Here is a 20018-nt window from a genome sequence, read left to right as displayed (position 1 = left end):
ATAATGGCCTCTGACTTGGGATAATTTAACATAGAAATTTAATCACAAAAATAAATGACTACAGGCCCTCTTGGCAGAGCTGGATTTTATACCAAATTGAGTCCCCTTTTGATCTAAAGTGTAAATGGTTAGGTCGTGAGCTGTAATATATATCAAACGTCAAACATTGAACAATGCCAATTGAACACTAATTTGATCCTTCGCCATTCTTTATGAAGCCTTGTTAACATAAAATTCTCATTTGATGGCATGTCACACAGATTTTTAGAATCTCTCATGGTTCTGCTTAGTGAGATCTTGGTTTTCATATTTGGGTGTATATCCAACCAGTTTAATCTGCTGAGTGTGCCTTGTACTGACTGCGTAAATTCATCTGCATGCATATTAGTGCTGTGTCTCCCCCTCCCTCTCTTCCCTTCATTTTGAAGTTCACTGCATGCACTTGTACCTAAAATCGTACTCTTTAGGGTGGTGCTGAGAGGGAGCAAGGCTTGCTTCAGATACTGACAGAGATGGATGGATTTAAAGTTTCAACATCCCAGGTATGCTTTATCATGTTCCCTTATATAGAAGAGAGAACTTCCCCGACTCATTTTATCAAATTGGCTTGTCAGGTGTTAGTTATAGGTGCCACAAATAGACTTGATATTCTTGATCCTGCTCTCTTGAGAAAGGGCCGTTTTGACAAGATTATAAGGGTTGGTTTGCCATCTAAAGATGGTAGATTGGCCATATTAAAGGTATTGTTTGTGTGATTTTTATCACTGGGAAAACTTGATTTCTATGGGGTTTGAAGCATAGTTTTATTGACCTTTCGCTTATGTGCATGCCAGGTGCATGCCAGGAATAAATTTTTCCGTTCAGAACAGGAAAAGGAGGCTCTGCTCCAGGAAATTGCAGAGCTTACTGATGATTTTACGGGGGCTGAGCTGCAGAATATATTGTACTAATTGTTAAATCCGTGATTTTCTTTAACTCTTTTTCTCTAACTTGATGTCATGAGGAATAGGTTGATATTCAAATGAACTGAATGACAGGAATGAAGCTGGTATTTTAACTGCTAGGAAGGATTTAGACTACATAGGACGAGATGAACTTCTAGAGGCATTGAAAAGGGTAGGTGGCTCAATGCTCCCCTTCTGTCTCTCTGTCTTTGCCTCTTAACTCAAAGCAATAAACCTTATTTCATTATTGTGTTTGAATATTGACTGATGTTGTGTTGCACGGTTCTGCAGCAAAAGGGCACATTTGAAACAGGGCAAGAAGATAGTAGGGAAATTCCGGAGGAACTAAAACTGAGGTTGGCATACCGAGAAGCAGCTGTGGCTGTTCTGGCATGCTACTTTCCAGATCCTTACCACCCTTTTACTGAGGTAAATGAATCAATAAAAACTGTCGAATGTCATTCCATGTTGCAATTATTTTGCATGTTTTGATGTGTCTTGATTGCAATTTCATTGAATTGTATGCAGACAGATGTACATTCCATTCATAGCCAGCCAAATATGCGCTATGCAGAAATGGCAGGCAGGGTCTTTTTAAGGAAATCAGATTACGTGAAATCTATTGTGCGTGCTTGTGCTCGTAAGTTACTAAAATCTTGCTTGGCAACATAGTCCAATTGCTGTTACAGTTCATTTGGTTCTTGCATCTTGCTCATTATGGGGAGATGTAGTACACCATTCATAGTGGGATGCTTTTCCATTTCTTCCTGCTCCCATATCCACCTCACAATCCATTTATTGCTTCCATTACAATACAAGGATTTCTGGAATAAACTGTTTTTTCCTTATTGTTAGAAGAGGCACTGGAAGAACAACTTATTCTGTAGTCCCTAGGCAATCACATTTTCCATAAACTGTTCCCTTATTTAAGAAATATTTTTTTTTCCTTTCTACTGAGGGTGGGCTCCTTTTATTCTGGTCAATCACATTTGGAGTGCTCACATTTTATCTTAGGTTGAAGGGATTTATTTGGTTAGCGGTCATTGGGCTTCATTTGTTACCACTTATTGATGAGTATTTAATCATAAAATGGTTGAACTTAATTAGTACTCGTAGTAAGTAAGTCCACTTCACAAGATTGTCCTTCTGCAAAAAATTGACATGCTCTGGTGCTTATTCATATTACAGCATTACCATTTTGCATGTTGGGTTCATTGCCATATGTTTGAAAGTTCCAAAACGTTTGTACATTGTTGGCAACAATCAGTTTATGCTTCAATCAAGAGGTTGAGCATTCAATTTAGCTTCCAAAAAGCCCCATGATTTCCTTAAGCTTGCTTTATTTAATATTGAGAGTTTCCATCCAAGAGAGGACAAAACAAAATCTGCAGAAACAAAGTTTAAATATGTTCCTGATAAAAATAAGTAATCCTTAATTTTTGAAGAAAAGTCAACTTAAAATATGTCCAGCAACTCTTATTAGTTTGGAAATACAATACAAAGTATACCTATTAATTTTGAAGGTCAACAAATCAGATAGATAATGTTGGGAAAGCGAAGAAAGAACTTTCTTATATAAAATGAGAGTTTGTTCATCTAACAGTTGTCGTCAATAATTTAACAACTAAAGGTCCTATTGCTTCTTTTCTTAAACAAGATTTCTTTTTCCAAAAGACTAACATTCTTGTAGAAAAGAAAAGACGTGCAATAGCAATCGCCAGCTCATCTTTAGGTCATCATGACAACTTTTGACTTAATTCAAAAAAAAAAAATTGACACAAATACTAACAGCATAAGTTTCGTTATCAACAAAATCAATATATCAGGGTCAATAATCTTTTCCTCACGGTAACCAAACCTTTTTGCCCAAAAGAAAATTATATCGAAAGATTCAAAAGTTCATAAGAATTCAATTTCTCCCCTTTTTTTGAAACAATCAAAGTAGTAGGTCATTTTAAAAGCGTAACAGGAAATTCTCATAAAATTCACCCCTCAAGTATAACATACTTTTCAAGCAAACGGTTCCCTTAAATGTAAGCCAATGCATATAAATCATAACTAAGTGTAAAAAAAGTGTAGATGTAAAAAATTTGACAAATATTTATAACACAAATTTAAGAGATTAAGCAACCCCTTATCTAAAACCTTAAGGTGTTAGGTTGTTGGCAAACAATTTATATCAAGCCTTAGCATTCCCCCACACATTCAGCCCTGTTGCACGTGAAGGGAATGAAGAGTACTCACCATGGGAACAACATATATGGATATATATATATATATTTCACAAATAGATGATAAACACGGGCAACAAGAGTAGAGCCCAAGACCTCTTTGTAATCTGGCTGTGCTACCATTTAAACAACCATTTTACCTAAAAGTTTAAACTGGTACTTAAGGGCGGACAATGTATGTCAAGCCTTAACAACATACTAAAAGAATTAATCAGTTAAGTAAAAACAACTGTGACTTCCTCAAATTTGTGCTTTGTTTTAGAATGAAAAAGCATAAATAATTATCAGCTTGATGCAGACATAAAGTAAATAAATGCAAAGCTAATTAATAAAATCTCATAGAGGGTCCATAGCCTACTTGACATTCAGATGATTCCTTGGCTTTATGACAGTTGTACCGTGTCGTACTTATTAGTTTGTCTTTAATGTTCTTCCATTTAAGCCATTCTGAGAGCCTGTTAATTGAACTTTCCGCTTGCATCGAATTTTCTTTTGTGGGCAAATGAGCGATAAAAAGAAATTTATTTTGGTACTCTTTGGTATTTGGATACATGTTGGCTAGCGTACAAATGATCTTTAAGAACCTATATTTGTTATTCTTCTGTTTTGAATTTGATTGTTATAAAATTTGTGTGTTCCCTTTTTCAAAACATAATTTAGTAGGATAGCATTTTTAATTTCAAGAATTACATTTGACAAAAGGTTTCTTTGTTTTGAACCGAGTTTCTGTAAAATTGTTGTAATTTTTTTTTTGTTTCGTTGAGTTCAAAACCCAAACTACTTTCTCAAGATTCGTTGATTTTCTAGCAATAGATCCAAGTTATCCTTTTATTTTTTGTAACTTTAGAAAGAGATTTAGTGAATTCCTCAACCTTTGTTTCAAAGTCTCATTTTAATTTTGCAATGCTCTTTTTTTTTCTTTCCAACTTCTCACATTCCTCTTTAAAAGTTACAGTAATATTTCTTGAGAATTTCAAAATAATTTCAATTTTATTTCTTTAAACATTCAATATTTTCTTTAAAATCATCTTTTGATTTTTTGTACAGCATTTACTCTGAATTTTTCTTTACCATACTTCATATATAAAATAAATAAAGAAATGTAAATGCCCATTGCACAAGGCTCCACATGCCATTGGAGGTCTGGGGATGGCATGATGAACATAGTGTTACCCCAATGCTTGGAGTGACATCTATGGTCATTTATCTTGTTTTCTTCTGTTTGTTGTGCTATCAAACTGAGGTTTTCCATTTCATATTTCTCAAACTCGTCCTTCGAACTTCTACTTTTGCCATTGAGTAAACTTTCCCTTCTTTTTTCTTCTTTGGTTTTCTCTTATATAATAGGCAATCAATTCAATAATGACCTGTTTTCTTTACTTATAGCATGTAATCTCTTCTTTCTTCTTGGGATCATTTTGGTTCCTTTTCTTTCACACTTTTCAGTGCTTTAGGAACTCTAGTAAACTGGCATGAAGATCACCTTGGGTTCATCACAGAAGTCATTTTCATTTAATGGTACCATTGGCTGATTTAAAGCTAAGGGTCTGTTTAGTTGTGGAAAACAATTTTTATGCTCCATTTTTTTTTCAAAGAATTACAACTCCAGTTTTTTTTTTTTTTTAAATTTGTATAAAAAGAACTGAAAAGAAATGAAACGTTCTGGATATTAGTTCTATTTTCCATTTCCAATTTTTCAAATGATTACAAAAATTCCACCTTCTTTTCCAATTTTCTAAATTTGTATAGAAAAGTTGGAAAACATCTTTTATGGTATTCTAGATTTCTAATTTCTTATGTGATTTTTGGAAAATTGGAAAACTGGGTGTGATTTTGTAATTATTTGAAAGTTTAGAAATGAAAAATGCAAATTATTTTCTGCAACCAAACAAATCTTTTATTTTCTTTCTTTCTATTACAAATATTGGAAAACTCAAAAATAAGTTGGCATTTTTATAATTCTTTTTAAAGGTAAAAATGGAAAATGAAAATTGTATTCCACAATTTAACAGGACCAAATATTTTCATTTCCTTGACTGACTCTGTAGGCTTAGTTTGCTCCCCATGTAGCTGATGAAAAGGAACTTTAAAGAAGGAATTGATGAAAAGGAGTTGATTCATGCTGTTGTAAAGACTGTTTGGACCCCATGAGTAAAAGGAGCTGTTACAAAGAGAAGTTGATCCTAAATGTTTGATAAAAAAGTTCCAAGGTGGTCTGGTGCACAATTGCTTGAAGGATTATGCATCTACATATAGGGCAGGCTTCTCTTGGGCCCAGATTGTTTCAGGGGACAAGAGGGAGGCAGAAGAAAGAAAGAAAACGAGCAATGTTGAGCACGAAGGGACATAACACCCTGAGCATTCTCCTTTATGCATACACTCTCAGAGACGTACAACAAAATTTGAACAAAGTTGGGAGGCGAGAAGTTTGGGTTAGGGAGAAAAGGAAAATGGGTGGTCAAAACCGATGGTAGGGATTGTACTTCTACTGATCTTGATGAAAATGAGAGTACTTCCTTATGCTCTTATGGCCCTGACTTGTCCTACTAGATGAGAGACAATTACAATGCTCAAACCCTTCTCTCAACTCATGAAATCCTCGAGTCTGTGTTCCTTCCCTTAAATAATGTCATCTAGAAGGCAAAGTTTCCTTTTAAAATCAGTGTTTTCATGTGGATTTTGGTGCTTTACAGACTTAATAGCAATGATTTATTGCAAATGAGGAGACCAAATAAAGCTATTAGGCCGGACATGTGCTTCATGCGCTCTGAGTCAATTGAAACCACTGACCATTTGTTCCTCCACAGTTGGATGGCTAAGTGGCTTTGAGTCCTTTTGTTTTTAGTTTTTGGTGATACTGTGGTGCTTCCCCTGAAGGCTGATGTTTTATTTATTGTGCATTAAAAAGGCTTTGAGAGAAGTAAGAATGGGATGGCCTGACAGAGATGTGTTGTTTCGTTCTCTTTTGGACTCTTTGGACTGAAAGGAACACTAGGAATTTTAGTGGCAAAGCTATCTCTCAAACCTTCTTTGGGATAGAGTAGTTTTCCTTGCTTCTTTTGGGCTCACTCTTCTAGTTTTTTCTGGGGATTGACTGGAGGGGAGCCTTATTGTAATTTTTTTATTTGTATTTTCTGTTTTTTAGGAGGATCTCTTATCCGCCGCCCCTTGTAAATTCTTCTATTCCCTGTTAATGGATTTCCTTTTCTATCAACCGAAAAAATGATGAAAATGGATATGTATTTTTAGGAAATGTAATTGATGTGTGAATAATTTTGCAATAGTTGGAAAAAGAAAAAACTAAAGACACCCATGAAATAATGTGTCAGAAACAAGCTAGCCTTAAGCTTTTTATGGCTTCAAGTCCATAACTTTTAAAATTTCCCCAAAAAGCTAAAAGCTAACTTTCTAAAAGCTCAGAAAGCTGTTTATCAAATGTGTGATACCCAAATTTTGCTTTTTAAGACAAGAAGTTTTCATCTAAATTTGTTTTTGTTTTTGTTTTGGGGTTTGGGGGGGGGGGGGGGGGGGGTGAGGGGACTTCTCTAACCAAGTTACCATTAGTTTTGCATTTTTCTCCCTCACTCTTTCTTAGCACGAAGCTCTCTTTTTTAATCCTCCTCTCTTTTTGTGTTGTGCCTTTCTTCTCTTCGTGTGTTTTTCACTCTCTTTGAAGCCTCTATTTATAGGCTTGGAGAGGTAATTTGAATTCAATTTGATTGATCAATCAAATTTGATTGGTCAATCAAATTTTATGACAAATTTCCAATTTGCTTTAATCAAAATTTCAACTCCAAAGTTAACTCCCAATCACCCACTTATTTTAGATTTTTGCACATGTTTATTCTTGATTTTTCTTTGCAAGTTTGAATTGCTCAATAATATTACCAATTTGCTTTAATAAAAAAATTTCAATTCCAAAGTTAACTCCCAATCACCACTTTTTTTTATTTTTTTGGCACATTTTTCACATTGCATGTTTGAAAATGATTTGCAAATTGAAGACTACTTGGCCCACTTCCATTCATTTTCTTCTTCTTCTCTTTTTTTTTTTTTTTAAATTTTCCTATGTAAAAATGTATTTTCCTTTTCTCTGCATTTTTTTTTTATTATTTTATTTTTATTTGTATTTTTTATTTTTATTTTTTATTATGAAATAAAAAATTCTTTTTTTCCCCTTTGTTTTTGTAATATAAGACCCCCGGACAAATTGGGGTGTCTACGACTATCATTTTTTGTTAATACTTATTATTTCAAATATAATAATAGCTAATAATAATACTATCTGTTAGGGGCATTAATATCCAACTAGTCAAAATGAGAGCAATTTGGTTCAAAAAGTTAGATTTCTATGGGATTTCTTTCAAACTTACCAATGTGAGAGTGTAGGACTGGGACATGCTCTTTTTTGTAGGAATTCTTCATTAAGAATCACTTCACATCAAATTTCGATGTTCTAATAAATATAAAAACACTGCTTTTTGGCTGAATGGATGTGGCGCTTCCTTTAGAAGTATCATCCCTTTGGCATAGAGTAATAAGAACAAAGTTTTGGCTAGATGAGAATGGTTGGGAAACCAATGCTAATTTAAGATGTTCTGTTGGGGGGTGGGGGTGGTCTGTGGAGGTCCATTTCTCAGATTTTTCCTTCTTTCTCCCCTCACTAAACTTGATTTGGAGAGTGGTTCTCATATCTGTTTATGGAAAGACCCTTGGCTAGGAAATGCATCCTTTTCCACTTCTTTCTCTTGTCTATTTAATTTGAGTTCTGAGACAAATAGAGCCATATCCTTCTTTGTTGGGGATCTGAATAGCCCTTTGTTTTCCTGGAATCTCCATTTTAGGAGACCTCTTAATGATAGGGAGATGGTGGGGTTGTCCTTGTCATCTTTATTGAATGGGAGTAACTTTTAGTTAGGGAGGGATGCTTGTTTTTGGTCTTCGGATTAGTCGGGAGTGTATTCTTTCAATTTTTTTTTTTGAATTCTTGATTCATTCTAATTCTTTTCCACTATCATATTATTTGGAAGGCCAAGGCTCCCCCAAAAACTAAGGCTTTCACTTGGTTGGTTGTGCTTAATAAAATAAATATTAATAACTTGCTGCAAAGCAGGAGGCCTTTGAAGGCTCTCTCTCCTGATGCATGTGCTCTGTTTCAAGAACTCCGAGACAGCTTTTTATCTTTTTTTGCACTGTTATTTTTCTTGGAAGATTTGGAATAAGCTTTTTGGTATTATAGGAGAGAGCTGGTGTGTCCTTTTTAGATGGAAGACTTGTTGGCCATTTCTTCTGCAGGCTTTGGAAGAAGAGGATAGGGCAACTTTATGGAAGTGTGGCATATTTGCAGTTTTATGGGGGATATGGCTGGAGCAGAATGCATGGATCTTCTCTGGGAAGAAATTAAATTTGGTGCTGGTTTGGGATAAAATCTAGTATTTGGCCTCACTGGTTAATTTCCAATAGTTCCAAAGAGATTGGAGGAACATGCTGGCTTGTTGATCTCTCTCTTTTATTTTTCCTTCTGGTTTGCTCCAAGATCTTTTTTGAGTGACGTCTCGTTCTCCCTCATGTAAATTCTTTTCCTATTAATGAAATTTTTGTTCTATATAAAAAAAAAATCAAATTGTAAGATTCAAATAAAAAACCACACAATCATGAGGACAGTGCGATCAACTTTTTAGTTGGAAGTTCTGTTTTACTCTATTTCTTAAAGCCTAAGAGGGGTTTGGGTATCTTTGGATCTTGACAGCCTTCTTGTCTTAAAATATAGATCTAATGAAATGGTTGTGGAAGTTCCCTTTTGAGCCAGTCTCGCAGCCAGAATGAGCTGGGCTCCCATTCCACTGTGGCTAGGTTCAAAAACTGCATCAGATCCATTGCATGTATTTAAATCTTCAAGATTAGGTTTAGATAACAGTTCCAAGTAAATGTATGAGCTGCTTTGGATTCTTATGAAAGGCATCAAAACACTTTATGGCCTCATATGCACTATCTTGGGTGCTGTCCGCTGTTGATATTTGAGATCTATGCGTTATAGTTTGTTGTAGCATTAGATTTCCTGAATCCCATATTGAAAAGTACTTCGTTCTAGGCCAAATATTTTCTTTACCATAAGGTTAGGCATTAGTTTAGTTATATACCCATGCAGATTGCTTTTCTTTTCCTTTTTATTTATTTTATTATTTTGAAAAAAGAATTTAACAGATCAGGCAACAGTTTAGTTCTATACCCAGTTTAGCTGCTTTTCTTGCATTTCACTAATAGCTTCAATGTGTAGCCAGAGTAATTGAGGAGGAGATGTTTGGTGTTGAAAACTTGTCCTGGATCTCGGCTACAGCCACGTCAGAAGCTTCAAGGCTCACAGAATTTTTGATTCTTCAGACAGGGATGACAGCATTTGGGAAAGCATATTACAGAAATCAAAGTGATCTTCTGCCAAATGTGAGTATGCGATTTGATTATTATTACCATTTCATTCATTTGGATCTTGGTTTCCTGATTTACCAATTTAGAGAAGTTTAAGTCAATAATCGTTGAGTGTTTACCTCAGCTTGCAGCCAAACTAGAAGCACTACGAGATGAATACATGCGTTTTGCCGTTGAAAAGTGTTCATCTGTGCTGAGGGAATATCATTCAGCTGTGGAAACAATCACAGGTCATATTACTTTTTAGCTTGATTTGTTTTGCTTACTGTATACAGTCATCCTTTTGATGAGATTGTCATGACAAACTGTGCACACCTACTTTTGCCTAAAGGCTTAAGAGTGAGGTTTGAGTAATAGTTCTTTTCATTTGAAAAGAGAAATTTAGTGCTGATAGGATATTTGCTTTTCATTTTTTTCAGATAGCCTACTCGAGAGGGGAGAGATTAAAGCTGAGTATATTTGGGACATATACAGACAGACTCATCGAATACCTCAGGTAGATTTTTGAGTTTAGGAGTGAACAGTGAGGATCCTTTCACCCTAATAACATTTTTTAGTTGTCCTTCTAATTTTTTTTGAAATTTAAATAAATTATATGTTGTTTCGGTTGTAGGCAATGCAATGGTTTACAATAACATGTTCAATATGAAGTGCAACTTGTTATATATTCTTTCAATCATTGTATTAGTTGTACATTGGAACTTACCTGTCCATTTTTCTTTCCATATAATTGTTTTTGTTTATTGTTAAGAGAAATCACTCCAACGGCAAATTAGCTTCATATGGAAGGAAAAGGTGTGTGGAATATGTTCAAGCCCGTCAGTACTATTTGCAGGGGTAGAGTTGATTAGCTTTCTTAGAATTTAGAATGTGATTTAGTATTTCTGATGACTGGTGGGAGATTAGTTGGCCAATGTATTTAGAGTTATCAAGTGTTTTTGTGAGGAAACCCTGTCACAAATAAATTAACCATGTGTGAGTGAGAGCTTGATGCTGCTAAAATTAAGCCTGTCAAATAAATTAACCATGTCAGAGTGAGACTGAGCACTTGATACTGCTAAAGATGATTGTTTAATGCCTGCAGTAGAGTAGGAAATAAAATTTGAGAAATTATTACTTTCTCCCATTTTTTGATGAGATGCTTATTATACATTTTTCATTTTCAAATTGTTAAATTGGAGGACAAGTCCCCGAAGTTACATTATTGCTTTGCACTCAAGAAGTTTTTTATGACAAATAGATTTTTGAAGTTTCATATCGAGGCTTATCCAAGTCTTTGCTTAGTAATGTCATGAAAGTGGGGTGTGAAACTTTAAGAATTTAGTTGCCAAATTAAAACATCAAGTGATGTTCAATTGCGCAAACCTTCAAGGTCTGTGTTTGCTAATTGTATTTATGATGTGCAATCTCAACCTTACTATTTCTACCACCAGAAGTTCCTATTGGAGCTCTCTTCCTAGGAAGCACTGACACTCTAAGAACCTCCAAGTGCTGTGTCCAGCGACTCCAACCCGTGTAAGACACCAACACACATCCAACTGTGCTTGACACTGGTTTGTCATGTGTTGAAAATTAAATTAATTAATTTTGTCCTGACACAGCCCTGGAACTTCCTCCAAGACGTTTTGGACATGACCCAACACGTCTTTGTGTTTTTCTTATATTTTGTTGCTTGATTGCTACTTGTTTTTTGGGCCTGTATTTTTCATGCTCCTTATTGCTATTGCCTGATTATTTTTTATATTAAATATTTGTTTGGTATTTTATGGATGTCAACTATCAAATTACGAAATATGAATCCTGGCAATGAATGTAAATGAAATTTACTTGTAGAATATTGTTAATGCACTTCACATCAATATTTTACATTTGAAAGGGATATGTATCTTTTAAAAATTAATTATTTTACAGGAAGTTCTTTCTCGGTTTCTAAAGAAAAAATTTATGGAGAATAAGATAGCGGCTTGCTATCATCCTCGTGGGGCGCCTTTGGTATGTCACCTACTCTATGCGGATGACATTCTTATTTTTGCCAATGGTAAGAGAAGTTCCATTCGAATGCTTATCAAGATTCTTAAGAAATATGAGGATTGGTCTGGTCAAATGATAAATAAAGCCAAATCAAGTATTTTTTTGTCAAAGAGAATTGCTTATGCTCGGAAGCGATCATTGTTAAGGATGATTGGCTTTGTGGAAGGAGGGTTCCTTGCTACATACTTGGGTGTTCCTTTGGTATCGGGTCGTCTTACGGCCCGTATTTTAGAGCCTCTAGTTGTTAATTGAGGAAAAAGAAAGCGGGTTGGAAATTTAAGCTTTTATCTCAAGGGGACCGCTTAACTTTAATTAAGCATGTATTATCATCCATGGCGGTTCATCAATTGGCAGTAATTGATATTCCTAATATTATCTTCACAATGATAAATTCTCTGTTATCGAATTTTTTTTGGAGTGGAGTAAATGATAAAAAGAAAAAGAAATGGTGTTCTTGGCCTAATATATGTAAGCCTGTTTGTGAGGGTGGTTTGGGTATTAGAGATTTTGAGGAAGTAAAAAAATCATTGCATATGAAGTTTGTGTGGAGATTGTTAACTATGGATAATTTGTGGACTCAATTCTTCAAAGTCAAGTATTTTAATAATAGACACCACTTGAGAGAAATGAAGTCAGACAAAGGAACCAGATTTTGGAGATCGATTGCACGTGTGATACCTGAAGTATTATAGCATGTTCGTGTTCATGTTAAAGAAGGGTTGACCTCTTTCTGGTTTGATCGATGGTTAGCCTTCGGTCCCCTTTGTGCTAAGGTTCAGGAAATCAGAAACCATAAGCTACAAACACGAAATTATTGGGATAGAGATGGGTGTAATGTTGATTTATTAATGGATCTGTTGGGTGAAGAGCAGGCTGAGGAAGTAATGAACTCTACTATTTCTTGCAAGGAGGGTCCAAATACAATAATTTGGGAACATTCAACAGATGGGAAATTTACCACGACAAGTGCTTGGAAAATCATAAGGGAGCGTAAAGAGGAATTCTTAGTTTCAAAATGGATCTGACATCCTATATTACCAAAGCGGGTGTCAATTTGTATGTGAAAGTCTTGGTTCACTTGTCATCCGGTTGATACTCGTGTTCAAGAAGTAGGTGTTCAGATGGCCTCTTAGTGTGATTGTTGTTCAAATGCCAAGATTGAACCTCTAGACCATGTGTTTTGCACGGGTTCTTTTGCTCAGGAGGTTTGGAAACAAGCAGCAGTGACATCCGGTGTTAGTTGTATGGCAACGAATACATGGAAAACCAAAGTTAATTTCTAGTTTAGTTGTGCAAAATGGGCCTCATAGTTAGGCATTTTGGTAGGTCTCATACCTAGTCTCAGCATTCAGAGATTGTGGACTCGTCGATGTAGAGCCAGGATGGAATCAATTCATGCTTTGGTGAGAACTGTGTGACTTGATATTAAATATTGGATGAGATCCATTCAGGACAAGTTAACTAAATGTGCACCTGCTTCTTGCACGGATATTTTAGTCCTTTGTGCTTTGGATATTCAAGTAAAAAATGTGAGGGTTTCTCTTCCTCGTGTAGGTAGATGGTGTAAACCTGGGATAGGTTGGGTTAGGTTGAATGTGGATGGAAGCTGTAGAGGTAACCCAGGTAATTGTGGTGGTGGAGGCGTGATAAGAGATGAAAGAGGATTATTTAAAGCAACTTTTTCCTCCTTACTGGGTTATGGAACCAATAATATGGCTGAATTGAAAGCAATTATTATAGGGAATAATCTATGCAAAGATCTCGGATTTGATCAAGTGGAGATTACCTAGGACTCTGCTTTGTTGGTTCAGTGGATTAATTCTGGGAAGTGTTCGATTTGGAACTTATGAGAATTGTGGGAAGAACTTGTGTTAGCATTGAGAGACATACATTACAGAGTGGAACATGTTTACAGAGAGGGGAATCAAAGTACAGATTTCTTTGCCAAGTAGGGTGAATTTGGTATATCTAGATTATATAGTTGTCAGGATGATCTTTCACAGCAAGTCAGGGGAATGATTCATTTGGATTTGTTGGGATTTCCTTCCTTGCGCTCGTGATGCTTTGTGCTGGTGTTTGTGAAGGTTGTAGTGGATGGTTTATTTCTCGAGATCTTTCAAAATTTTGTTTGTTTTCCACTTATAGTTGTTTAGTTCTTACTTTTTTTGTTTGGTTGTTGGTCATTGGTTTATTGGTTTTGAATAAGTTGGTTAAGTCATTTTTAGATTTTTGGGTTTTGATTTTGTTATCCCCAAATCTCAAGGTTGGAACCATGGTTTTCCTCCACCATAAGTGAGGGGTTTCTTAATAAAGAAAGAAGGTGTCACCCTCTTTTACCCCCCCCAAAAAAAAAAGAAAAAAATCCTGTCATGTCATATCTTAGTTTTTTTGGGAAGAAGTTGTATTGGTGCATCAGTACTGTGTCCATGTTCGTGGTGTTGTCTGTCCACCATTTGGCTTCAAATTCAAAATTTGAAGTAGCAACCTTACTTGGTTTGAGTGCTTTAGTAGGCTCTCTTCATTTTCTTTTCTCAATGAGATGAGACTTGGTTATTCTTGTCCTTTTCTTTCTATTGTGTACCTTGTGTGTGCCTTGGATATGCTTTCCAGAATCTGCCAATTTCTTTTATGTTTATTAATGGAAAAGTAGAAGAGATGTTACCACATACTTCTTTTGATATTGTGGATCAGTTGTGAATAACAAGTCAACAACCATTGTTTTTGTTTTTTGCATACCTTTTTCTGGGACTGTCAGTCAACAAGGCATCATCCAACTTCTATTAATTTTAGTTGTTTCTGTCCATGGCTTTACGGTAACCAAACTTTTTATCTTTTGCGTTCCAGATTCTTATGCCATGTTTGTTTGAAGTTTTTGGGTCTTTGATAATAAATCTTGATTTAAGGGCCTGTTGAGCAAAGTTAAGTGATAAAGATATTTTTTGAGGTTCTAATTCATGTTACACTAATGAACATTGCATGCATAGATGGGAAAATTATGTTACTGCAGGCCTATAGCAAAAACAGAAGTACGCATCAGATCCATTGAACATGTACTAAATGATAAAAGCTTCCTTGTAGTGCATGTCATTATTATTCATTTTGTCTGTCTGGCATGAGTTGTGTTTCATTTTTGGGATGGTAGTCAAATTTTGAGGATATTCTCGACAACTTGAACGATAATCAATTTTAAATTGTCACCTGTGTTATCACAGTTGAGGGGTGGTGGAATACTCTTGAGGTTCTAATTATCTGCTGGACTTTTAATTTCTGGTTATTCAGCCTGCTGTGAATCCGGTTGATGAATATGGTGCCCTTATTTATGCTGGACGGTGGGGTATCCATGGGATTTCGCTTCCTGGGAGGGTTACTTTTGCACCTGGAAACATGGGGTTTTCAACCTTTGGCGCACCCCGTCCAATGGAGGTATGTTTCAAATAAATAAATAATAAAATCTTTGCTATGCCTCCATCTATAGTTGATGCCAACTGATGCTGGATCTTTTGGTACGCTTTGTGCAGACTCAGATCATAAGTGATGAAACATGGAAGCTCGTAGATGGAATCTGGGATAAAAGGGTTGAGGAGATTAGAGCTGAAGCATCATTGGAGATTGAAGAAGATGAGGAGAGGCCACAACTATTGATGGCTGGCCATTTCCTGTGAAAACTACGAGGTCTCATTTTGAAGGTCTGTATTTAGTTTTTATTTGTGATGTGACCATTTTTACCATCTTTTCTTCCTTATTATTCTGTTGCAAATTCACTGACAACTTCACAATTTTGTGATGTAATTTAGTCAGTTTGGATTTTCAGATATAGTTTCCTTCGAATTGGTGCACTGAAGTCGGCGCTTTGTCCTGCAAAACACAACTATTTTCTTCAAAACACTAACCATTTTCTTTCCTCCACTCTATTGTTGTGGAGTTCCGCTATCGTGTATGAAAGAACTATTTATTATTAATTTTTACGGGGAGGAAAAAGGAGAGGCAACATAGAGGACAACAAAGAAAATGAAAATATCAACAGAGCCACACTAGTGAAGCAACATATTCTAACCTCGCTGAATGTTTGATAGAGGTTTTCTAGAAATTATTTGCAGAGCACCAGAGTGTAGAGAGAAAAGCTACACCGCTCCATATCAAAATATGAAGTATCAATGCCCTTCAAAATTGCAGCATTCTTCTCTAGCCAAATGCTCCAAATAATTGCAAAAATATTACATCCTGAAGGTGCTCGCTCTCTTCTACTTCCGCAAGCGAGATCAGCCAAACAAAAGTAAATTCTGTCGCCATAAACTTGAAACAAATTATTCCGCGAACTCCATTCCAAGGGACCCCGTAGAAATAAACTTGGAGTGTTTTTCTGCTCTAAAGCTAGGAACATGCACTTTTGTTGATGATGCATTGCTTGGCTGGGCATTTTCATCGCAAGTCATTGGTATTGATTTTAGTCTGGACTGCAGTAAATGAGGGAAACTTTTTAGGCATGTTTAGTTGTGAAAAATAATTTTTTATTTTTATTTTTATAAAATGAATAACAATAAATAATTTTGATACTATTTTTTTTTGTTGAGAAAATTAGTTTATTTTTCATTTCTAATGTTTCAAATAAGTACAAAAATGCTTCCTTCCCAATTTTTTAAATTTATATAAAAAAATTTGAAAAACATTTTTATTATTTTCCATGATTTTTACTTCTTACTAGAGTCTTGAACTTTAATTTGTGTAGATTATGTACTATTAGTTTCTTCTAAATAGATGCAAATTTAAATTTAAAATTTAAAATTCATGATTCTAAATATTACTTTATATAAAATATAAAAGGTTAGAAAATAAGCTCTCTTTTTAATGATTATTATAAAATTAAAAAAGCAAAAAACAAAAAGAAAAATGCTCTGAACATTAAAATAAGCAAGCTCTTTCTTTTCCATATATTTTAATTTGGACATGGAAAAATTCAGAAAAAAAAAAAAGTTAAATGTTTATAATTTTTTTGAAAAATTCCATGGAATTGTATAGCTCATCAAACAATTTTTTTTTTTTTTTTGGTCAATTGATTCGTATGTATCATGCATGATTACATGGATTTTTGGAGGACAAGCCCTGATTCCCACAAGAAGGGTGATAAGTCGGGGTAAAAATACCATCTAAGCGTAGAGGTAAGGTTGGCATGCCCTCTTGTTCCTCGTCTCCTTGGACTCTGGTGTACTGTGGGTTGTGTTAAGGAAGCAATATGGGAAGAAGATGAAATAATGAAATAGAGAACTAGACTCGAAAGTGCAGGAGGTTTGGCTCTATCACTATGCCATCTGGAATCCTACGCTGGCGGGGGTATCTTGGGAGAAGGCTCGCGATGTATGTCGCCATTTCCAAATATGTTGCGAAATTATAAGCTGTCCGAACCTCTTTAGAATCAATTTCTTTTGGCTCAAGGTCTAATTTTAGTGCCTGCAGGGTGCTGGCCAAGGGCAAGCTGCTGAAATTGCGGGTGTTCCCGGTAACTACTAGGGTTTCCTTCAAAGCCTTTTTCCTGATTGTCCAATTTCCAGTTTTCCAGTTGATGTGATACAAGGGAAGGAACCTCTGGCCATGGATGGATACGAACTCCAGGGCTGCTAGAATGAACTCTGACTCCTCTTCAGACATGTAGTAGGGGAAGCTGATTCTCGTCCATCCAGGCTTTACTCCCTCAAAACCCTGAAAAACACAAGCAAAAGTCGAAGTTAGTTACAAGAGAACTTCCATGCTGCTTTTTGAAATAAGGAATTTGAGCCTTAGATTCGGTATTTTAACTTGAAAATTTTACACTGAACTTTATCCGAATCTCCATAATTCCAAATTCGGGATTGGGCTCTATGCCTTTAAAGGTAAGGTTGGACTCGAGCACTACTTGCCTTCTGAATGGCACTTCGGAAAGCGAGGGAGCGAGCCTCATCAATGTCGAGCAAACTGTGACCATAGGGCGCAGCACAAGCGCACCCGCCTCGAGCCTGGATGCCAAACAGGTCATTGAGCAGCTTTGCAACGAAAGGCCCCGCCAGGGGCTTACCCCTCTTGCTCCCTGTCTCTGCCCACATGCGATGTGTCTTCTTCTCTCTGCTTTCTCCATCTCCACCATCAGGATTACATGTTTTTATATCACCCGAGGATGAACAGGTAGTGGAGTAAACGAGGAACGATAGAATGGCTTGTCGCTTCGTGCTCGTATTTCCTAAAACCAGTATGTTCGGGTTTGGCAAGAGCTTCTGAAGTGCTTTTTCTATGTAGTGCTGCTCTCTTGTTTCGATAGCTTCATAACCAATGTATTCTTTTACCCAGAATGCCAATGCTGCTCTGACGGTCTGGATAATTGGCGGTGTTCCTGCATTTTCCCTTTCTTCTACATCATCTAAGTAGAGTGTATCCTGCAATTTCACGATGGTTCGGTTTCGTTTCAGTTGGAGATTAGAAGAGAATCCGAAGTAGAAAGAAAACCTTGAAAGATAAAAAGAGTCAAACCTGTTCCCTAAAGCTGTTGACAAAATTAACAGTTCCACCTCCACAAGTAGATGGGGGAGAAGATCCCAGCTGATAGAGACGCTTGCTCATTAGCAGGACACCGGGGGAGCCAGGGCCTCCGAGAAACTTATGGGGACTAAGAAAAATAGCATCGTAGCCGTCAGTCTCCCCTGATCTCATGTTGATCTCCACGTAAGGACCGCTGCAGACACGAGACATGGGATTTTAGTTGCATAATCAATCATATTAATTTAGTTGTATAGCTAGTAATACTGCTACCTGCATCATAGTGTTGATATGATTAGGGATAAAGGTTTTTTTTTTACATTTATCCCTAATCATATCAACACTATGATTGATGCAGGTAGCAGTATTACTAGCTATACAATTCCTTTTCTGTGTTTTACTATTAAGTACTACCATGCTGCAAAATCGAAACACGCAAATGCTCCAAATTGGTGAAGAAGGTGGGCGAGAGCTCTTGTGTCGGACAAAATTCCAGTGACATTACTACAAGCGGAGAAAGAACCGAGCATCGGCCGATTGGCAGGTTGATGGTATTTTAGCTGGAGTCTTAGAGCTTCCATGTCTAACAATCCATTCTCATCTAAACCAATCTCCACCACCTCTGCGAGGCTCTGCCGCCACGAGAGGAGGTTTGAGTGGTGCTCATAAGGCCCAACGAAAACCACCCACCTCTCCTCACTTTCGAGGCTCTTCAGTAGCCTATCCCTCAAAGTTGATGGCACTGCAATGCCCATGACCTCCTGGAGCCGCTTTATTGCGGCCGTGGTTCCTGAGCCGCAGAACAGGATCGCATCTTCTTCTCCTCCCCCTAGGCAAGTCTTGATGTACTCGGTTGCTTCATGCACCATCTTCGTTGTTCGTTGACCCACTTGGCTGTCGGTTGTGTGGGTGTTCCCTGTATTAAATCAACCAAATGGGATTAAATTTATATGCATTATCTGTAGAATTTGACTTTGTAATTCTCAAGAAGATAGTATCTTCGTCCATGGCCCACTGTTTGCATTTTTCAAGACTATTTTAATTTTTTACGAATTTGATGGGCAGCTGTGTTTAATGAGGATAATGGTTGATGGTTCCAAGTTCCAATATATATGAACAATTGCCGTACCGTAGAATGGAAGAACATTATTGAGAATGAAACTTTCAATGTAGCAGAGGCTCTGGCCCGTGGCAGTGTGATCTGCATAGGTGACTCGACGCTCTCCATAAGGGGAGATGAATGTCTGGTCGTCGCTGATGAGCTGAGAGCGTAGCCAGGATAGTTTGCTCTCTGTGTTGCTCATCGGAATGCCTGCATATAATGTCTCGAACGACTTGGAGCAGCGTCTTGGGTCATCAGGTGCTTGACGAGCAGCTGCAGCTGGGATGGATGAGCTTTTGCTGTTGGTGTTTGTTTCCCTGATGCCGTTGATGGAGGTTGTCCTCAATATGGGTTGCTCCAGCTCCATCCGTAGCAGAAGAGGAAGAAGAGTGGGGGAATTTAATTAATTAAAACCGCAACTGTGGAGAATTAAAGGCGGTTAATCAAAGCTATTATTACACGTGAAGAAGAAGAAGAAGAAGGAAGAAGAAGATTATGAAATAATGAACTGGGAGGAGGGGACTCGGGGATGACTGCCATTTTTAAAAAGAAAGCATATTATTTTTCCAAGGGGTGTAGGACAGGGGGCTGCACAATACAACTGCACCCTTTGTTCATTGGGTGGGGATAAAAAAATTAAATACAGCTGCGAGATGGCTTTCACAATTGAATGCGTATGTTAGACTAAAAAGAACATAGTTAGAAACTATATTTTATTTACAGTAGCATTGACGCTGGTTAGAAACTATATTTTATTTACAGTAGCATTGACGTTGGGAGGAT

The 20018-nt window shown here is 36.6% G+C and overlaps 2 protein-coding genes across 3 annotated transcripts in view; one reads left to right on the top strand and one right to left on the bottom strand.

Annotated features, from left to right (window-relative positions):
* The window catches only part of LOC131160027 (probable inactive ATP-dependent zinc metalloprotease FTSHI 4, chloroplastic), a 77808-nt gene extending 62251 nt beyond the window's left edge, over positions 1–15557 (top strand). The window contains exons 6-17 of one of the 2 annotated variants that reach the window (XM_058115316.1): positions 468–542; positions 615–740; positions 834–943; positions 1038–1116; positions 1236–1373; positions 1473–1584; positions 9453–9616; positions 9726–9831; positions 10021–10097; positions 14912–15055; positions 15151–15318; positions 15444–15557. In XM_058115316.1, coding sequence (XP_057971299.1) covers positions 468–542; positions 615–740; positions 834–943; positions 1038–1116; positions 1236–1373; positions 1473–1584; positions 9453–9616; positions 9726–9831; positions 10021–10097; positions 14912–15055; positions 15151–15294 — 1275 coding nt within the window. In that variant the 3' untranslated portion in view covers positions 15295–15318; positions 15444–15557. Of the gene's footprint in view, positions 1–467; positions 543–614; positions 741–833; positions 944–1037; positions 1117–1235; positions 1374–1472; positions 1585–9452; positions 9617–9725; positions 9832–10020; positions 10098–14911; positions 15056–15150 lie in introns of both variants that reach the window. The other variant, XM_058115322.1, reaches the window with a different exon arrangement.
* A 1337-nt stretch (positions 15558–16894) lies between these two features.
* LOC131166026 (uncharacterized) lies at positions 16895–19619 on the bottom strand. Its single transcript, XM_058124283.1, has 5 exons — positions 19263–19619; positions 18548–19049; positions 18128–18329; positions 17524–18033; positions 16895–17326 (listed from the first exon to the last, which is right to left on the bottom strand). Exons 1-5 carry the CDS (start codon positions 19600–19602, stop codon positions 16895–16897), a joined length of 1986 nt encoding a protein of 661 aa, XP_057980266.1. The 5' UTR covers positions 19603–19619.
* Between the last annotated feature and the right edge of the window lie 399 nt (positions 19620–20018).

This window comes from Malania oleifera, chromosome 1 (genome assembly GCF_029873635.1).
Source record: "Malania oleifera isolate guangnan ecotype guangnan chromosome 1, ASM2987363v1, whole genome shotgun sequence".
Taxonomy (NCBI): domain Eukaryota; kingdom Viridiplantae; phylum Streptophyta; class Magnoliopsida; order Santalales; family Ximeniaceae; genus Malania; species Malania oleifera.
Note: the sequence above shows the minus strand (reverse complement) of the source record. Positions and strands in the feature narration are given on the sequence as shown.